This window comes from Sebastes umbrosus, chromosome 18 (assembly GCF_015220745.1).
Source record: "Sebastes umbrosus isolate fSebUmb1 chromosome 18, fSebUmb1.pri, whole genome shotgun sequence".
Classification (NCBI taxonomy): Eukaryota; Metazoa; Chordata; class Actinopteri; order Perciformes; family Sebastidae; genus Sebastes; species Sebastes umbrosus.
Genome location: NC_051286.1, coordinates 11,303,275 through 11,321,776, shown reverse-complemented (window position 1 = coordinate 11,321,776; position 18,502 = coordinate 11,303,275). Strand labels below are relative to the sequence as shown.

The following is an 18,502-nucleotide window of genomic DNA, read 5'->3' as shown; positions in this document are numbered from 1 at the left end:
ATCATAATCATAAGAATAAATAAATAAATGACTCAATAATACATTAATTCAATAATAAAGACAGAAATGTAGAAATAAATTACTCAATAATAAATAAATGAAATAATAAAGACAGAAATGTAGAAATAAATGAATCAATAAGAAATAAATGAAATAAGAAAGACAGAAATTAAGAAATAAATGGCTCAATGATAAATAAATGTAATAAAATGTAATAATAAATGGCTCAATAACAAATAAATGACATAATAAAGACATACATGTAGAAACAAATGGCTCAATGATAAATAAATGAAATAATAAAGACAGAATTGTAGAAATAAATTAATAAATAATAAATAAATGAAATAAGAAAGACAGAAATGTAGAAATAAATGAATTAACAATAAATACATGAAATAAAGACAGAAATTAATGACTCAATAAATAAATGAAATAATAAAGACAGAAATGTAGAAACAAATGGCTCAATAATAAATAAATGAAATAATAAAGACAGTATGTATAATTAAAAGCCTCACTTATCAAATAAATGTACAGGTTCACTTGAAAATAGATAAATAGAAAACAAACTGCTGCACATTTTAGACCGAAATAAATCCAAAATAACATTTTCTAGTTTTTTTTTTAATAATCAATATTATGTTCAGCATTAAATCCTGAAGGCACTTCAATAATTTTGAACGTGATCACCTGTATATTTTACATTTTAGCAGCAATTACTTTACATAGCGAAGCGTGAATGCTCCGAAATTATACAAAAACAATTATTACAATTATGCATATCATCCAAAAACGTGATTAGGACCAATGTGGCCGGTGGGCGGGTTGTAAACAAACCGAGCAGCAGGTGGCCGAGCACCGTCAGCTGAACCTCAGCTGATCGGAAGTGCAGCACTGCTGTCCAGTTCAAGCTCTCCATAACGATAACCAGAGCAATACCGGAACTCCTGTGATTCACCTTCAACATAAAAGTTACACTTACACTTTTTAGGTGTGTAAACGATTTAATTGCGTGGGAAAGCACATATATAAACACATAGTGTATTTAAATACAAACGCACCCCTATTATAGTGCGTTTTTTCCTCTTTAATTCTTAAAACGCGGGCTTAACATGCACCAAATGTTTTATTTTGAAGGTCAACAACAGGATGTAGATAGGCTAACTTAGCTTGACTATCAACAGCTGCACGAAGAGGACAGTGGGAGAAATGGCTGATACCATAGCTGACACAAGAAGGCTCTTCTCTAAGCCTCAGAACCTAAATGACGCCTATGGACCACCGAGTAACTTCCTAGAGATCGATGTGAGCAACCCTGATACCACCGGAGTGGGCAGGACCAGATATACCACCTATGAAGTCAGACTGAAGGTAACCATAGCTAATGACGTTAGCATCCAAGCTAACTAGCTTACCTGAGCTGGGTAACGTTTTTTACCTGTAGTCAAGGAAACGTTATGACTTCTATGACATCATGGGACTCCACAGTGAATATTAAGTCAATATTAAGATGTGTGAATGACTATATGTGTGAAGAATAGGGAGTTATTTGTGAGTTAGCCAACGCTAGCAAGCAGGCTATTAGCATCTTTGCTAACTAGGCTAGTTAGCTATCTGACATTAAAGGTCCAATATTATAAAAAAAGGGAGATTTTCATGTTTTGTTTTATTATAAAGCAGGTTTAAGTTCTATATAAATACCTTGAAAGTATCAAAACGCTCAATCCACAGGGAAATACACACAGCCCATATTCAGAAACTCTGCATTTGAAACAAGTTGTCAGGATTTCTGCCCATTTGTGATGTCACAAATATACAATATTTAGACCCTTTACACAGTTTTAAATGTAAACATTCTAAATGTGTCCTAGTTTATTTCCTGGTTGCAGTGTATGTCATCAGCTGACAGGAAGTACACATGGACCAAAGCTGTTTCCTAGCAGCGCAATTCTATTGCAATTCCGTCGAAATGTGCTAAAACGGAGCGTTTCAGACAGAGGGTGAATACAGGCATATTCAGGCTGACAGTATGAGGAAAATAAAGTTGTTTTTTTAACATTACTGTATGTAAATATGTTCTAGTAGAAACGCAAAATACAAATATATGAACCTGAAAATGAGCATAATATGGGACCTTTAAGTTTTTTATTTTTTTATTTATTTATTTGCACATATATAAAACTGCACAAAATCCAGTCACTGAAAAAAAAACAAGAAATGTGTCAGGAGAGGTCAAAGGACCTCCCCTCCAACCCCAAGAGAAAAAAAAACAATAACAAAAAAAAGTTAGAAAGATCTAAACTAACATAATTTAAAAAATACAACAAAAGTTAAACAACAACAAGAAGTAGAAACAAAATGTGCAGAAAAACCTAACCAAACAGTGGAAAACAACCCAATAAAAACAATGAAATACATACAAAAGAAACAGTACAGAAGAAAAAGAAAATGTATCTAAACATATCAAAAGATAATTAGACATCATGAATGTGATGATAATTTCCTTTTAAAATGTTCTAAGGATAACGAGCTCTTGATAACATGTATTTTGGTGTTCCATATTTGTACAGCACGATATCTGAAGGAGTACTGGCCATGTTTTGTTTTGTAAAAAGGCAGGTGAAGATGGTTTAACCTGTCTAGTATTATGTGAATGAATTTGAGAATTGGATTTAAAGAAGTTGCTAAACGATGATGGTAGAGAAAGCTAGTGAGTTAATGTTAGTAACTGATGTTAGGTTTGAAGTTATTTGACTTCACGTTTGTTAGTAAGCCGCAGAGAGATGTGAAACACCAATGTAAACATGTACCCTACTAATGTTTGCTTTACTGGTATAACAGCCATGTTGTTATCTCTCTGCTAAAGAAGGGAATTTGTTTACATTAGCCTCAAGTGTTTTTCCACAGTGGCGTGACAGAGCAGCTGTTTTACCAATTAAACACAAGTCATATGTCTTCAAACAAGAGTTATATAACCCTTGCAGCAAAGCTGAATAAATGATGATTAAAATAACTCCTCCTAAAAGTTAAAGTCTTCTTGAAAAGCTGGGGGTTGAACTCCAGCCACACCCCATTTTCTGACTGCAAAGAGTAGATAACAGAATTTGTTACACTTAATGACCAAACCTAAAAGGATTGTATGACCAAATGCTCAGCTCTTGCTTTCCATATATACACACCATACTAATATTACTTTAGTGGGAATGTTGTTTTGGTTAAAGAATGCTTTGGTTTGTGTCCTGACTTTTCTTATTATTCATCAAAAGTCATCTAAACTAGTAAACTCCAGTACCGGCCAAAGGGGAACATAAATCAGCTTCTCTGGAAGTGTAGACAGGATGTAGCATGCTTCCTGATCCTTTCCAGTCTCTCCCACCCCCCCTCAACACATTTCCTTCCTCCTACTCTACGGAATAACTTGTAGAGGAGAACAAATGCTTTACTTTTTAGTTCCTGCCATCTATTGGCAAAGTAGTTGGTCTAAATGTCAATTCAATTCAAATACATTTAATTTCTGAATAGTACCAAATTCACATACAAAAGCTAAGGATAAAAACATGGAGTAAAAGCCAGGGGCAGTTATAGTGCCACAGTGCCGTTATGCTGATGTAGGTCTAAATGCATGTGTTGCGTGTTAGACTGTTGGCTGACACTGTCCAGAAGTTTGTCATTATTGAGCAATCAGTGAGGAGAATAACGGTTGCACAGTCCTAACTATTGCAAAACAGAGATCCTGACTCTGTATTTTTCATGTGTATTTTCCTGTGACAGACGCAAACAGCTTCCTAGTCAAGGCTGAATCAGCGTAAATCATTCTAGCTCTGTACTTCAATGAAATAACAAATAGCAGACAATGACCATACTAAATTATTGACAAAAAATACTAAATCAAGGTCCACTTACCCACATGTTTCGGAGCTTACGATCATATCACACAATCTTTATCAACAGATTGGAGTTTGCCCAGTTGTTATTGAACTGTAGATGTTCAAACATGGCCAACATGAACGAAAAATCCTGCTCGGGACAACAAAAAGTTTGAAGATCTACAGTTCAATGACCGCTCGCAAACTCCATGTGCTGATGAAGACTGTGTGATGAAGTTGAAAGCTCCAGAACGAGCAACTTAGGGCACTGGTTCTTAACCTTTTTTGTGTCAAGGACCCCTAAATTGAGACACATTAGGTCTTGCTTCAGGGACCTACATCTGAAAAGATTGTTGTCTACTATATTTGAGGAGGTTACTGTGGAGGAAGTGAAACCTATGATCAGGACAGTCTCTCTTACAACTCTCACCAACATTGGGCTCACTTCTATAGTGAATTAAATAGTGAAAATAAACTTAGAGGACCTTGGACTGAGATCGTTTTCTTTTCACCTGCTGTTTCTAAGGTCAAGAATTAATTGTCAAGCTTAAATAAGGCTTTGTTTCAGTGCTCACTCACATTATATGATCAGCTATAAGAGTCTTTAACCAACATGTAGCCGACACAAACATAAGAGAAAGTCGTATGGTTTTCTTTAAATGGCACCATTTTCAGAATTTGACAAAAACTTTTTTCAAAGACATTTGCATGTTTAATTTTTCATCCTGTCTGTCACCACATACAATTTTGCATAAATTGAGCCATTCCAGGACTCTACTGTATCCACTTTTAATGTGCAGGTTGTACTGAGAGTCTGAAATTGTCAGGCAGTCACTAGTCTCCTCTGATTGCCTCATCTCTTATCTTTAAATTGTCATTTCAGTTGACTGACACCCCAGTAGTTAGTGGCCTGGAGTATTTAGATTGGCGAGCAGGCCTAAAGTATTTATAGTTTCCCTTTACCTTAAAGAAATGGGTTGAGAGAAGAGAAGCCGTCTCCAGGCATTAGCGTTGAATATAAGGCTACTGTACTTGATTAGCGTGTAATAATTAGCATATGCGTGTAATCAGCATTATTGTGCACCTCATAGCCCTGTGTGACCCTGCTTTGCATAAGACCACAGAAGAAGCGGCGCATCCCTCACTTCTCAACAAACGTGGTGTCAACTTTGCTTTGCTTCCCTCCTTCTCCTTTCTTCAACTTTCTTTAGAAGCGTTTTACTCCATCTCCAGCATGTTAAGAGCGTTAGCCACAATGCCTCGGCCTGGAATGCATAGCCTGCGCTTCGCTCTTTTTGTTTCTATCTTGCTTATAATATTTAGAACTACTTTAATGCTATCGTCTAATTATGCTAGACAGTTTCTGTTTATAACTTATTCCCTTGTCTCCGGTTCCCACTGCTGTCCTGCTATCCACCCCGAAATCGAGAGAGCCCTTGTGGCCGCACTGAGAGAGTCTGCCTAATCCCCTCATTGAGAGAGGAGAAGAATGAAACAGGCCAGGGTGTGGGGGAGCTGGAGTTTATTCCCCATCCTTTACCCCCCGCCCCCCCACCCATGGGAGGGCAGAAAGCCACCCCCTCACCAGCCTTCATCCCATTGCCCACTTATCCCATTTCACTCCCAGCTGTGTGCAGTCACTTGCTGAGTTCATAATGTGTTACTGAGGCCCCTTTGATAACTATATATGGTTTAATGTATAGTGTAAACACCAGAGCAAGGGCTTATTCCTTCTCTGAAAGTTTGCCTCGACTCTATTTAAATGAATGTCGGCTTATGCGTTTGGCTTGTGACGGCGGCGTCTGAATGTTCATCAATTTAGTGGTGAAACAAACTGTATAGAGAGGCGAAGTCCCGTCCCTTCCGGTGGACCACCATGGCACCTTATTTCAGAAAAAATATGAACAGTAGCCAACGACGAGAGACTAATAATTTTTTGATCCCGTTTGAATTGCACCATGAATCACACAAATGATGTTTGTCTATTTAAAACGTAATTTTGCAAGTCAAGAAAGTTTGTTGTCAAACTGTGAAAATGCGTGATTAGAAAGACTACTCACCCAAAAGTCGCGTAAGTGACGTCTCTCTCGCTGAAGCTAAGATGCCCGCGTGTTTCATACTGGGTTGTACTCACACTAGCAACAGGTCTTATTCTTTCACTTCCCGGCTGATAAAAAGGCAAGGAGTCGCTGGATAAAACACATCAGGTACGATAACGTTTCATTTGTGCGTGGAACATAGCTAAGTTAGCTAGCTAGCTAGTTTTGGTGGCATATATTGTGTGATACGAGAGATGTAGTTCATTGAGTGGTTTACTTGACTTGCAAAATTATGTTTTAAATCGACAAACATCATATGTGAAATTCATGGCGCAATTCAAACGGGATCAAAAAAAATATTTGTCTCTCGCCGTTGACTACCGTACATACTTTTTTCCCATGGGGACCAACGGAAGGGGAGGGACTTTGCCTCTCTATAAAGATCGGGTTATGTGAGAAGAACTGTTTGCAGGTTACACAGTCACTTGTTGACAACCAGGCCTGCATTTGGTGTTTAAAATCAACCTACGTCTTTCAGTCAGGTTTTTTAAAGAGGTGGAAGTTCCTAGTGAAAGGAGGCGGATATCTCATTTTGCCTGAGCAGACTTGTAATGTCCAGGGTCGTGTTGAAACAATGGATTTTTGTTCTCACCTAAATCCCTTCGTTTTAAGCGTAGTTTCTTCACTGGCTTATAGACCACAGGAAGCTGGTAGGTATGGTGTTTCTGCCTTTGCGCATGCTTTTCATGTCCCTAATGGACAGAGTTATTCTGCTTATCATATCACCTCAATGTTTTTTTTTTTGTAGAGGACCCCCTTAAGCAGCATAGTGTATTTGTTTGGACCCTCAGCAAACATGGAGTTGGTGTGTGTGTGAGGGGGGAAGAGGAGGGGATGTTGGGTATTATCAAAATTTTCTTGTCTTTAGTTGGTTCCCATCTCATCCAGAGAGCACATTCAGGGGAGCGAACTTTGGGATCTCACTTTGTTTATGGATAGGAGTACATAAAAGGCCTCTTATAGCTCTGTCGCTCACTCTCACTCAGTCTTCTACCCCTCCTCTTCTCTACTCCCATAGATTCTCTCTCTCTCTTTCTTTCTCTTTTTCCATTTGGGCTATGGGGCGGGGGCCTTTGGTCATTAATAAAATGGGGAGAGATGGGGAGTGGGTGTGTGTGTGGGGGGGGCGCTTGTCAGGCACAGTCAAGTGTAATCCAAAGTCTACAGCATCCTCTTCGACAACTATTTTAATGGAAATAGGGAACATATTGTATCAAGGCTACCATATCCTACTTGAAATGACAGTATCAAAAGTGGGAGTTGATACTATGGCAACAAAGCAGCTTTTTGCCAGCTAGGCGAGTCGGAGAGAGGGTAGGCTGTCAGGCCGCAGGGGCCGGCGAGCGAGTGAACGAGTGAGAGAGTACACGGAGAAGCGAGAGCGAAAGACCCATAGCCCCAACGCTTTTGTTCCCCGTCTTTTTTTTTTCCCCATTTTGGAATATGATGCAATGAGATGGTATTATGTTGCCATTTTTTATGCTATTATTCTGAAAGGAGCGTATATGGGAGGGGTAGGAAGAGGGCATGGGGGAGGTTTAGGATGCGCACTCTCAAACTTGACTTAATCCATCCTGCTAAAAGCTAATGCATGGTGGCCTTGAACTGTTCTCTCAGGAGATGAGTGATCTTTGTCCCCTCTCTCCCTCTCTCTGTGTCTCGCTGTTTTTAAGGGTTCTGCCTCTTTTCAACCCATTTCAATGAGCCTAAGGTATTGTGTCCCACACATTATGAATCACATGCTCTTCCTATGGAGCGTGGATTGCACCTTGTACACTCATAATGGGAAGTGAAGCTAGGATGTTTACTTTAGAGGAGGTACATCTAGCTTTATGGTCCTTTTATTTTTAGATACAGCATTTTATCTTTTAAACCTGCTTTTAATATAACCATATTGTCTGTGTTTGTCTTTTTCTAAAGCTGGGCATACACTGTACGATTTTAGCCCGTTTCTGGCTCAAATTTTGAGCTGCACGACTCATTTTAAAGTTGGACCGAATTTCAGCTTTCTCGGGCGTCGTTTGCTGTGCGTGTACATGGGTGACCGAGGAACGATTAACACTTCCCGACCAGCCATCGGACAGTCGGATGGATTCCTGACAGGTCCAACATTTTGGTCGGCTATCCACTAGGGCAAGAATCTGGTGATACGATCTTTCACAGCCTGCGGCAAAAAGCCTCTTCTTTCCGCAGTGTGTTCCCTATTTCTTTCCAAGTATTCAATGTCATGTGGTCTCCCAATGAACAGTTGTAGAGATGTCTGTACACGCGAACCTGCTTGACCAATCTTCCCTCGAAGGCGTCCATGTTGAAATGAAAAGTGCAGCGCGTGCAGTGGGCTCGTAGTTAGAAAAAATTCAGAGGTGCACGACCAACCACTTCGACAACTTGCAGAGCCTTTGTGCACCACGCGAAAGCCGTGATGACGTAATTTTCTGGCGCGTGCTCCTCACACCGGCTTCACTACGGCAAGCATAAACCAGGCTTGAGGATTATTGTGACCCGCACAGATCGCTGCTAGCAAACAAACTTTACCTGCCTCAGAGCTTTCAAACAAATCTTTATTGACAACTGTCAACAGCCAGAATGGCCCACAGGTGCTGACGGGCTGTGTTTTTATTTAAATTTTAAACGTACAGTGTGAGCACTCGGGTCGTGAGTTTTGGCTTTACATCAAAAACAATGTATTCGTACAGTAGTAGGAATTACACAACAAGTGTGTGCCCAGCTTAAGTTTCTTTTTTGTCCCTTCTGCTAACTTCATTTCTTTCACTGTCCTGTCCTTCCTCTCTTATATTTTATTATGTCCCTTAGAAAGTGAGAGAGGCAAAGTGTGCCTTTTTAGACAATTAATGAAACGCTAAGGCCCGGCTGGGTGTGGGCCGGTCCCACCTCCCAATCACTGCAGGGGCCAGTAAGTTGAGACACCCGGGGCCCAAACCTCTAACCAGCCGTGAAGAGAACAGAGGCCAGGGAAACCTTATCTTTGACTCGTAGAGCTCTCACGCACCGCCTCTTTCAGTGTGTGTGTGTGAGAGAGAGAAAGAGCGAGCAAGACCTCTCATTTTTCAGTTCTGTCGTTTTCGTTCCTCCCCTTGTCCTGCAAGGCAAATCTCTTAATCACAGGGTTTGAGACGGCGAGAGGATTGAAAGGCCAGGTGACTTTATTTCCTCACACTCTCACTGCTGGCTTCATTGTGTGGCGACGGTTAGTCCGACTGCGTGTGCATAAACAGGCTTGAATGCCTCGGGCTATTATATTTTACATTGTTAACTGTGTGACTGGTCAAACCTCATACTTAACACCTGTGCATGCATACTTCATGTACGTCAGTGTGTGCTAGCGCGCGTGGTTAAGTGTTTTTCAGTGTGCACATGATGGGATTAGAGTCACGGCGGTGGCAGATTACCTGTAACTGTGATCTGTTGTGGTGGGGATTAACTTCGCGGCGCTCCATGCTGTGAGGTAACATGACGCAGCGGGGACGGACCGCGGTGAGAGGAAAGTGGAGTTATTGCTAGAGCGCCGGGGTGATAAAGCTAAGATAATCCACTTCTCCTGTGACCTGAGAAAAGAGGAGGAGTGAGGGGATCATTGACAACTTCACCTGGAGAGAACTTGAAATGAGTGGGAAAGGGAAGTTTTCACAGAGTGGGGAAAGAGGGAGTGTGCATGCACGACAAAGTTCACAGTAAGATTTTGGATACAAAATGGTTTGTTTGTTTAGGAAAATAGCTGCAAGGCTGGTGGTGGTGGTTAAAAAACAAAACTCGTGTCATGGGGTGAGAGTGAATCAGCTTTTGTGTTACAGTTAATACTGAGGTTAGGGCCTAATTAACTAATTAACTAAGAGTTTGAAAACCATAACAGATTTTGAAATCAGGTGGTATCACACACAAGGGTAATGTAATTATTAGCTGTCAAATCACAAACCACAAGAAAAGAAAATAAGAGTAAAATAGGTGACACTCTCACACACCTCTCTCTTTCTCTGTCACAGACAAACACTCGTGCAAACACCAGTATTGAACATAGCTATTGACATTTAATTTATTGTGCCAGAGTTATCTTTAAAAGATAAACACATTGATGTAACAAGCAAGACATGATACACAATACAATCTTATCTGTAAACCTCTCACATTATCACATATTCTGTGTCAAACACTGGTAGTGATCAAGGACACAAATCAGACTGTACCCAGATTTTCAGAGGTCTGGGTTAATTGGTCCCAATATCTTGTAATCTGAGTCTAGCATTATAGTGATTGTGCTAAAATGCACTTTAAAGGTGCTCTATACGATAATCAAAGCATTAATATAGCATTAAACAACTATTAGCTATGTAAAGATAGAGAGGAGTAATGTCTACCTGAGCAGAGAATAAAGTCACCCACTCTCTCTGTGTGTGTTGTAATATGAGCTTCTCCATGGTTTGTTGACATCACCGGGCCGGCTGCACGTGTTTTTAGTGCATGTGAGCGTGCCCCACTGGCTAGCTCGCGGCCGCGGCTCTACACTTTGCTCATATGGACCGCACTAAATGCTACACACTGGTCCTTTAATTGAACCAGAATGTTAAAATCTCCCCAAAAAATCGCTCCATTTTCTTATTTTATATTTTATATTGGACCGTAGCCCACCACATATCCTCCTGGATATAAATGATCAAACTATTAAAACATGAAATAATGGGGAGGTGGGTTACAAACATCTAAGCACCTGAATCAAACTGTTCGTAAAATTAGCTTATGATATAATAAAGAACTGCTGCTTGAAAAAATAACTCAAATAGGGAGTCTAGGTGCTAAACCAATCAACTCAAGTAAAAATATTGTTGCCAGTTTATTAGGTACACCTAGCTAACAATAATGTAGTCTAATACAACAGTCCTGCAATAAATCCAAACTTCATGAAGGTTACAGTAGTAGTAGTAGTAGGATGTAGTTACTGCTGCTATATTGCATACAGAGGAGAGTTTCTGTTTTTTAGCATACCTTTATTGATATAACTACATCCTCGAAATTATATATATTGCAGGACTGTTGTCTTACACAGCATTAGTTTTAGCTAGGTGTATCAAATAGACTGGCAACTGAGTGTATACTGTGGCATAAACCAGGATTCCCTTTCAATAATTTCCCAAGGTAACAAAACATGAAATCAGTCGGCTGACGGGCAGCGTTCATTGCCATTATCAAACGAGTTTGCTCTTTCTAACCAAATCTGGGCAGGATCCATAATCTTTGACTGAGGGGAGGACAGAGCAAAGAGGGATGAAAACAAATGCCTGCATTTTCCCCATTGAAACGCCACAAGAGGAGTCTCAAGGGCAGAAAATCTGACTTATTATCGCAGAGCAAGGGAAATAAAGAGGAAAAAGAGTGAAAAGGAGAGACCATGAGAGCGAAAAGACCACTCCTGCTCTCCCTCCTCCTCAATTAGTCCTGCACAGACCAGATGAAGCTCCCAACCCCTCCAGTTTCTCTGCTTTTCCTTTATGACCACGTACACCCCCTCCTTTCTCTTTTGTTCAGCCATTTACTCAGCCTTCTAGTTAACTCTCCATCCCCTTTACTGCACACAGTCACAGTCGTGTGCTCATCGATCAGTCTGCAGCTCACACACTGTATTCATGCTGCACCTACTTGCTCAATTGCTTTGCTCTTGTGATTCCTACTTCCATGAATTATGACCTTCTGTGATTGTGGCCTGCCAATGAAATGCTCATTCACTCTCTCCTTGTTTGTACATTGTCACGGGATGGCCATGTGCTGTCAGAAGTAGTGAAGAGTTTTGGCATTGTGCTGTAATGTGCTGTTTGCTCAATGTTCTGTCAATGTCGAAACATTTCCCCCTTTTAATATGAAATTCACTCTCAAGTGCTTGTCAACAGCAACTTAGAATTATGCATACATCTGCGCTTTGGCGTACAAGAACACACACAGAAATGGCACAACATTGGAGTGCGACAGACCTTGGTGAGCAAAACACAAGTGAACTTTCAATTTTTCTATTCAGCTTGGTTCAATTTGAAGGAGTCTTTGTTTTTTGTTTTTTTCTCTCCTCCATTTTTCCCCTTTAATGAAGTCAGAGTAGATAACACAAGGCTACGCCCCAAACCCAAAGCAATAAAACCTTTCACTCTGTCTTTTTTTTCAAGTTGGCACAGTCTCTCCCTACCGATTTCTAATAATTGTCTGCTATTTATATTCATTCCCACAGGAAGTACGACCACTGATTGGTTGGTAGTTTTAAAAGGCTATATCTCAAAAATAGTTTCTTTTAACCTTTTTAAGCACCATTTTAAGTCTTGCTCAAGGTTTTTAACCCACAGGTAACCATAGCAACATTACTGAGGCTCATTACAGACGCAGTTTGAACTTTAAGGTTGGGGGTTCGCAAAAAAGAAAATCTAGAGGGAATGTGATGCATACAACGCAGAGAGGTCTAATGTATTGGGATGCGTGTAGCCTACATATTACAAGCACAGGTGATAAAATCAGTTTGATTGTTTTCTGTTGGCATGAACTAACTGGCCGCGAGGGACGAAGCTGTGCAGCCGTTTTGAGCTGAACTTTTGTCAGACGCCCTGCTTCTATTTATTCCTGTCGCTCGCTTTGAAAGCGCCGCAACGGACAAGGAACGGCTGATTGGTGAAGTTGAAATGAGGAGTTTTCTGTACGATACCTCCTCATTTCACTACAAGAAAGTTGACATAGGCTACTGTTGGCTGTATTGTATATCATTTACATTAGCCCTAAATATCACAGTATAAAACCTGTGTTTTCTGTTTAAAAAAACACAAATGTCAGAAAAGAGCAAGTACTACTCGCCCATCTTTTAAGTGTTATTATTTATTCTCATAATAGTATGACTTTTTTTCTCTTAAACTTGTGACTTTATTCTTGTAATATTATGACTTATTCCCGAAATCTCAGATTGATTTTTTTTTTCCTCAATGTGGCCCTAATACTCCGTCATACAGCCATACATACACTACAGTAGATTTTAAAAAGCGTGTACACACACTTTGTTACTGACTGGGATTTAAAGCACTGACTAAACGTGGTTTCACAGAAATGACGACCATCTCTGTCATTTCTTGAAAAATCATTCTTCCATCTGCAGTTTTCAGGAAAACTCTGTGAATCAAGGCAATATTTAAAAGCGACGGCTTTAACAGTTTGACACCTGTGTGTATGTGTGTGTCTGTGTGTGTCCACAGACCAACCTGCCCATCTTCAAGCTGAAGGAGTCTAGTGTACGGAGGCGGTACAGCGACTTTGAGTGGCTCAGAGCGGAGCTGGAGAGGGAGAGCAAGGTGAGCCATTTAGGTGAACTCAACACAAAGGCTTCTGAGTGCTTTGCTTATCAAATCAGCATACACCATTGATCACATGAGCAGTGTTTTTGTATGGGAGAGAAAGTTGTTAAAAAGATCTTTTGAACCTTTTGCAGTTTGTTAAAGAAGATTTCACCTAAATGTGGTCTATGCTCTTTTTCCTGCTTTTAATATAGACCATAAACTATCTGGTTTTAAACGTTTTAGTGGTGGAAAAAAATTGTTGCACCTATGTACCGCGATTTTTTTTTTTTTCGATTTCGAAATTAATTTTTTAATGCCAGAATCGATATACAGTATTTGTTTCATTTGAGTCTATGTGGAGGTACAAAGAAGTCACCGCTTTTATTGTTGTAGTCTGAGTAACGTGACGTCATATCCGTTCCGTATCCGTCAACTAAAACAAACCGCAGCTAGCCGAAACGAGAAAGTAGAAAACGGCGGTGGGTCCACGTGGATACGACCTGAATCCTAAACATACACATACAGTAAAGTATGGAAACACTTTGGGTTTCACACATTGTCCTGAAAAGCAGAGCTAGACATCATGGCTAAAGCTGCATGCTAACTCTGTCATGGACAGGAAACGTTATAAAAAAAAGTATAAAACATTACAAGTCCCTTATAAATAAAAAAAAAAATAACACTAATTTGTGAGGGAAATGGTTTTATTCTTTGATTTTTTTGGTTGCTGGAAAGAATTTAATAAATAATGCCTGAAAATGACCGATATATTTCACTTCAGGACATTTCTGACTACATATGTGCTGAAAATCAAACATTTTAATATATTAATTTAGATATTTTCCAAAGTAAAAGTATGATTCAACTTTTTCTAGTGTTAAAAAAGTTAACAAAAATTGCAATAAATCGTTATATCGCAATTATTATAGATTCGCAATACTTTAAAATCGCAATACATATCGAATCGGCACTCAAGCATCGTGATGGTATCGAATCGGGAGATAGGTGTATCGTCCCAGCCCTAGTAAACACCAGATCATGTTGTACACGATCACGACAGGATCTTAGTTTTGTGAGCTGTCTTGTTTCAAAGCATTTTACTCTGTTAATTTTAAGCACTAAAATCCTCAATAATAAGTCATATATGCCTGTTTAACTGCTGCTGTGTCATTCTCTATGGGTGCTCTTTTATCTCAGGTGGTCGTCCCACCTCTCCCAGGAAAAGCTCTTTTCCGACAGCTTCCGTTTCGAGGAGACGATGGGATATTTGACGACTCTTTCATCGAGGAGCGGAGACAGTCTCTGGAGCAGTTTCTCAACAAGTAAGACTTTCCACATCGTCTTCGTTCTTCCCCTACTTTGCCACGAGGTTAAAACAATTTATTCTTTACAATTTTTTTCTTTGTAGTCACGGTCGTTTAGCGAGGTATTATTTTAACTCTCAAGAACAATAAAACACTTTGTGCAATAAGTAGCTTCAACTTTTTCACTTCTCTTCATATTGTTAACAAACTGAACCCGCGGAGACGGACGGGTCTTTTTCCTCACTATCCTCCTTAATTCTCTTTTTTAATTACCTCGCAAAGGACAAGAACAACCAAAGAGGACTCTAAGTGTGCACCCCCACAACATAATTTTTTCCACATTTGTTTTATTGTTGATGTGTAATTTATGATAATTGCAGCTCAAATTACAGCGCGCGTGGTTCTGTGGGATCGCGTGTGCACCTCTGCTTATTTTTGATCCAGCATGTCCTCGTTTTCAGCTGCGGAACAATAAAAGTTACAGTGTGATTGTAATTATTTGCTGTGATTGCAGACTTGGCCATTATCTTTGTTTCATGTGCAAATGCATCAATGTTTCCTTTTGGAATATTAAGTGCTCAAAGACAGTTGAGAAAATTAAAATCCATAAATATGTTTTTTAAAGACGATGAGAATGTGTAAGTAATTAAGATTTTTTTTTTTTTGCCTCCTGGGAATGAAACGCTGCTGTTGATCATATCATTGTTCAGACTTAATACTGGCCGATGTGGCTGGCAGCATTGTTTAATCTGTGATTGAGAGCATTGTGAAGAGGAATGGTAAACATGATTGTCGCTGTGAAACAAGTGAGAGGGAGGAGAGGAGATAACCATCCGTTTTTGATTAGGCTAGTCAAACATAATTCATGGGCTTACATCCCCACTTCAAAAACGGAAGCAAGGCCTTGACATTTTAACATGCTCCTTGTCCTCAAGGTCAGCCTCTCAATTTCCAAAACCTATTAAACAACGTTTGTTGGGGAGCAGGCATGATCTCTGCAGTGATTGCCCTGGTATTTGACCTGTCAGTGCCTCCCACGGGGACGCTTAATTTGTCTAAAATATTTTCCGTTAGAGGTTAAGATGCTTACGTACGATGTCATCATGTTGATCTGTTCTGAGAAATTTGCTGTTTAAAAAATGGGGTTTTTTTTTTTAGGGTCTCAGGTGCACCGGCTCATTCTCGTTAAGCTCCTTTTGCGTCATCAGAAGGGACATTCATGTCAAAGTGGCTTTAACAGAGGGAAACAGTCCCAAACATACAGTGTTTTCAACATGTAATGGAAACATACAGCTGCAATGAAGGTGATACGAAGTACAGATTCTTTTAAAGGTGCTCTATACGATATCCAGAGCATTAATATAGCAGCAAACAACTATTTTGTCATGTCTACCTGAGCAGAGAATGAAGATAGAAGATAGATGTGGGGGAAAAACAAATGAACCTTTAAATAAACCTTCCACACTTACTCCCTCAAACTGTTTTTACATGGTAGTGGAGTTGCATTATGCATAATTTACTAGTTGTCGAAGCTCTAAATAGAAAACTCTTGTGTATCTTTTACCCTGTGTTGATGGGTCTTTCTCCTGCACAAGTGTTTCTTTCTTCCTTTTTTTATACCTCGGAGATGAGAGGAAAAAATACATTATTTCTACTACGATAAAGTAATAAGAGTGTGTGACCAAAACCACACAACCACATCCATTGACATACCAATGTGTGTAAAAGTTTAATTAAATGCAGGGTAATTACGGGGCTTAATGTAAACAGGTGATAGTTGTCGCTGTATGTCTTTGACCCCACTGTCAGTGTGTGTATATGGTCAAAGTTTTCAAAATGTCAGTAAGCCTCTTCATCACCACTAACTAGATTTATTAATGGCATATTGACTATTGCAAAGATTGTTAAAGATTTCAGGGTGTCATTGTCACCTAGTGGTCAAGAATATCATGTAATCACAACATCTTCTGTCCAACCAAAGACCTTTTTTGCCCGTCTGTAGCTGTGTCCCAAATCCATACTACAGTACACGCTAACTCTCAGCAGTCGTCCCTTTCATTAGAGAGATACCAGGAAATGAGAAACGGAATGACGTGCATCAAAGGTCCTCAGCTGGACTTTAAACCTTTAGGCTAACAGGATGCCAAACTGTTTTTTGTCATGAATACTTACACAGAGAATGCAAATATTATGCGGCGAAAAATCTGCATATTATTTATCAGAAACAATGTTTATTTCTTTAAGCATTCGCACCACAAATGAAGGCATCAACCAATCACGTTGTGCGGAACGGGTTGAGTTGCGCCTATAACCAAGACAGCAAACTTCATTACTCCTTTCAACCTTGACAAAGGCAGCACAGACCAGATCCACTCGTTCTTACCTTTCACAATAAAAGCCCTAGATATATAATATTTGCAGGCGAGTATTTTGCATTTTCGTGTCAGTTATTCGTCATGCCGCTGGTGTGTAAAGGCCTGTAAAGTAAGTCCAATGCTCCCGTCAATCTCTGCCCGTTCTGTTCGTTCATGTGTGTCCTTGTGTCCAAAGGTACGTTCATGTCTCCATGTCACCATCAAACCTGCCTTGTGCTCTTGTGTGTTTCAGAGTGGCAGGTCATCCTCTAGCTCAGAACGAACGATGCCTGCACATGTTTCTACAGGACGAGTCTGTGGACAAGACCTACACCCCGTCCAAAATCAGGCAAGCCTGAAGGACAACACCGCTCTGCTTGGCCTGGCCTGGCTCGGCCCTGCTCAGTCCAGCTTGTGCCAGACAACCCAAAGCTCTCTTCACTGCTCCAGGTTTCTCTCAAGACAATAAACATTTCAATGACAACTTCCCCTCCCCGCGCCCCCCCAAAGTTATATTGTTCACTGCCTCTTTTAGTTAAATTAGTGCCCCTGATCGGTGTTTGTTTTCACTTTCTAATTGGCGTCAAGAATGTTCGACACTTAACTGTGGTTGAAAGTAATTTATAGTAATTTCTCTTTATGTCTGGAAATGCCACTAACATGGATATATATTATGTATTTATCATTTAGCTATGTCTTGAATATATTCATTTATATAGTAACATTGAATGAGCGTTCTATGTATGCAAAGCTCTTGTAAAGACCCACAGCATTTCCCATCATATATATCCAATACCGGCATGTTGCGCACCATAACTAGCAACTAAACACACACACACACACACACACACACACACATATATTTGATGGGCCTTGACTTTCAAATCACACTTAGTTGATCCTCTTCTTCAAAAGGAAGCACGTGTGTGTATCAACCAGCACCCGCCCAGTTATCACAATGATTTTCTAGTAAGAAAGACGTAATTTACACAGAGGGAACTGCAGTATTTCTACTGGCTATATGCATTTTGAGATTTGTATACTGCTGTGCCATTTTTGTTTATTTTGAAGATTTTCCAATAAAATAGATGAAATGTCTCCGCGCATAATTACATTTGTTGATTTGGACTGTTGACCTGTCTAACATTCCACAAGGTACTGCCACAACCGTTACACCTATCTAGGGCTGCAACTAACCATTATTTCCATTGTCAATTATTTTTCTCGATTTGTGGTTTGGACTATAAAATGGTGAAAACTGTCGATCAGTGTTTCCCAAAGCCCAAGATCACGTCCTCAAATGTCTTGTTTTGTCCACAACTGAAAGACATTAAGTTTACTGTCATAGAGGAGTAAAGAAACCAGAAAATATTCACATTTAAGAAGCTGGAATCAGAGAATTGACTCAAACCGATTAATCGATTATCAAAATAGTTGGCGATTAATCTTTGCAGCTCTACTGAGATTTCAATTTCTGTTAACTCACGTTTAGCCGGTGCTTTAGCAGTGTGTGTACATGCTTTTTAACATCTACTCTAGTGTATGTATGGCTGCAACTATCAGGGC

At 39.8% G+C, this 18,502-nt stretch overlaps 1 protein-coding gene across 1 annotated transcript; it reads left to right on the top strand.

Annotated features, from left to right (window-relative positions):
• The first annotated feature begins 1,166 nt into the window (after nt 1-1,166).
• snx3 (sorting nexin 3) lies at nt 1,167-18,034 on the top strand. Its single transcript, XM_037750063.1, has 4 exons — nt 1,167-1,374; nt 13,198-13,293; nt 14,476-14,600; nt 17,190-18,034. The coding sequence occupies exons 1-4, from the start codon at nt 1,213-1,215 to the stop codon at nt 17,293-17,295; spliced, it is 489 nt and encodes a 162-aa protein (XP_037605991.1). The 5' UTR covers nt 1,167-1,212; the 3' UTR covers nt 17,296-18,034.
• Nucleotides 18,035-18,502: the final 468 nt, after the last annotated feature.

Excerpts from the sequence above, each read along its gene's own strand:
- snx3 (XM_037750063.1), top strand. The coding sequence starts at position 1,213 with ATGGCTGATACCATAGCTGACACAAGAAGGCTCTTCTCTAAGCCTCAG. Across the intron at positions 1,375-13,197 it reads CCTATGAAGTCAGACTGAAG|ACCAACCTGCCCATCTTCAA; the intron begins GTAACCATAGCT and ends GTGTGTCCACAG. Across the intron at positions 13,294-14,475 it reads AGCTGGAGAGGGAGAGCAAG|GTGGTCGTCCCACCTCTCCC; the intron begins GTGAGCCATTTA and ends CTTTTATCTCAG.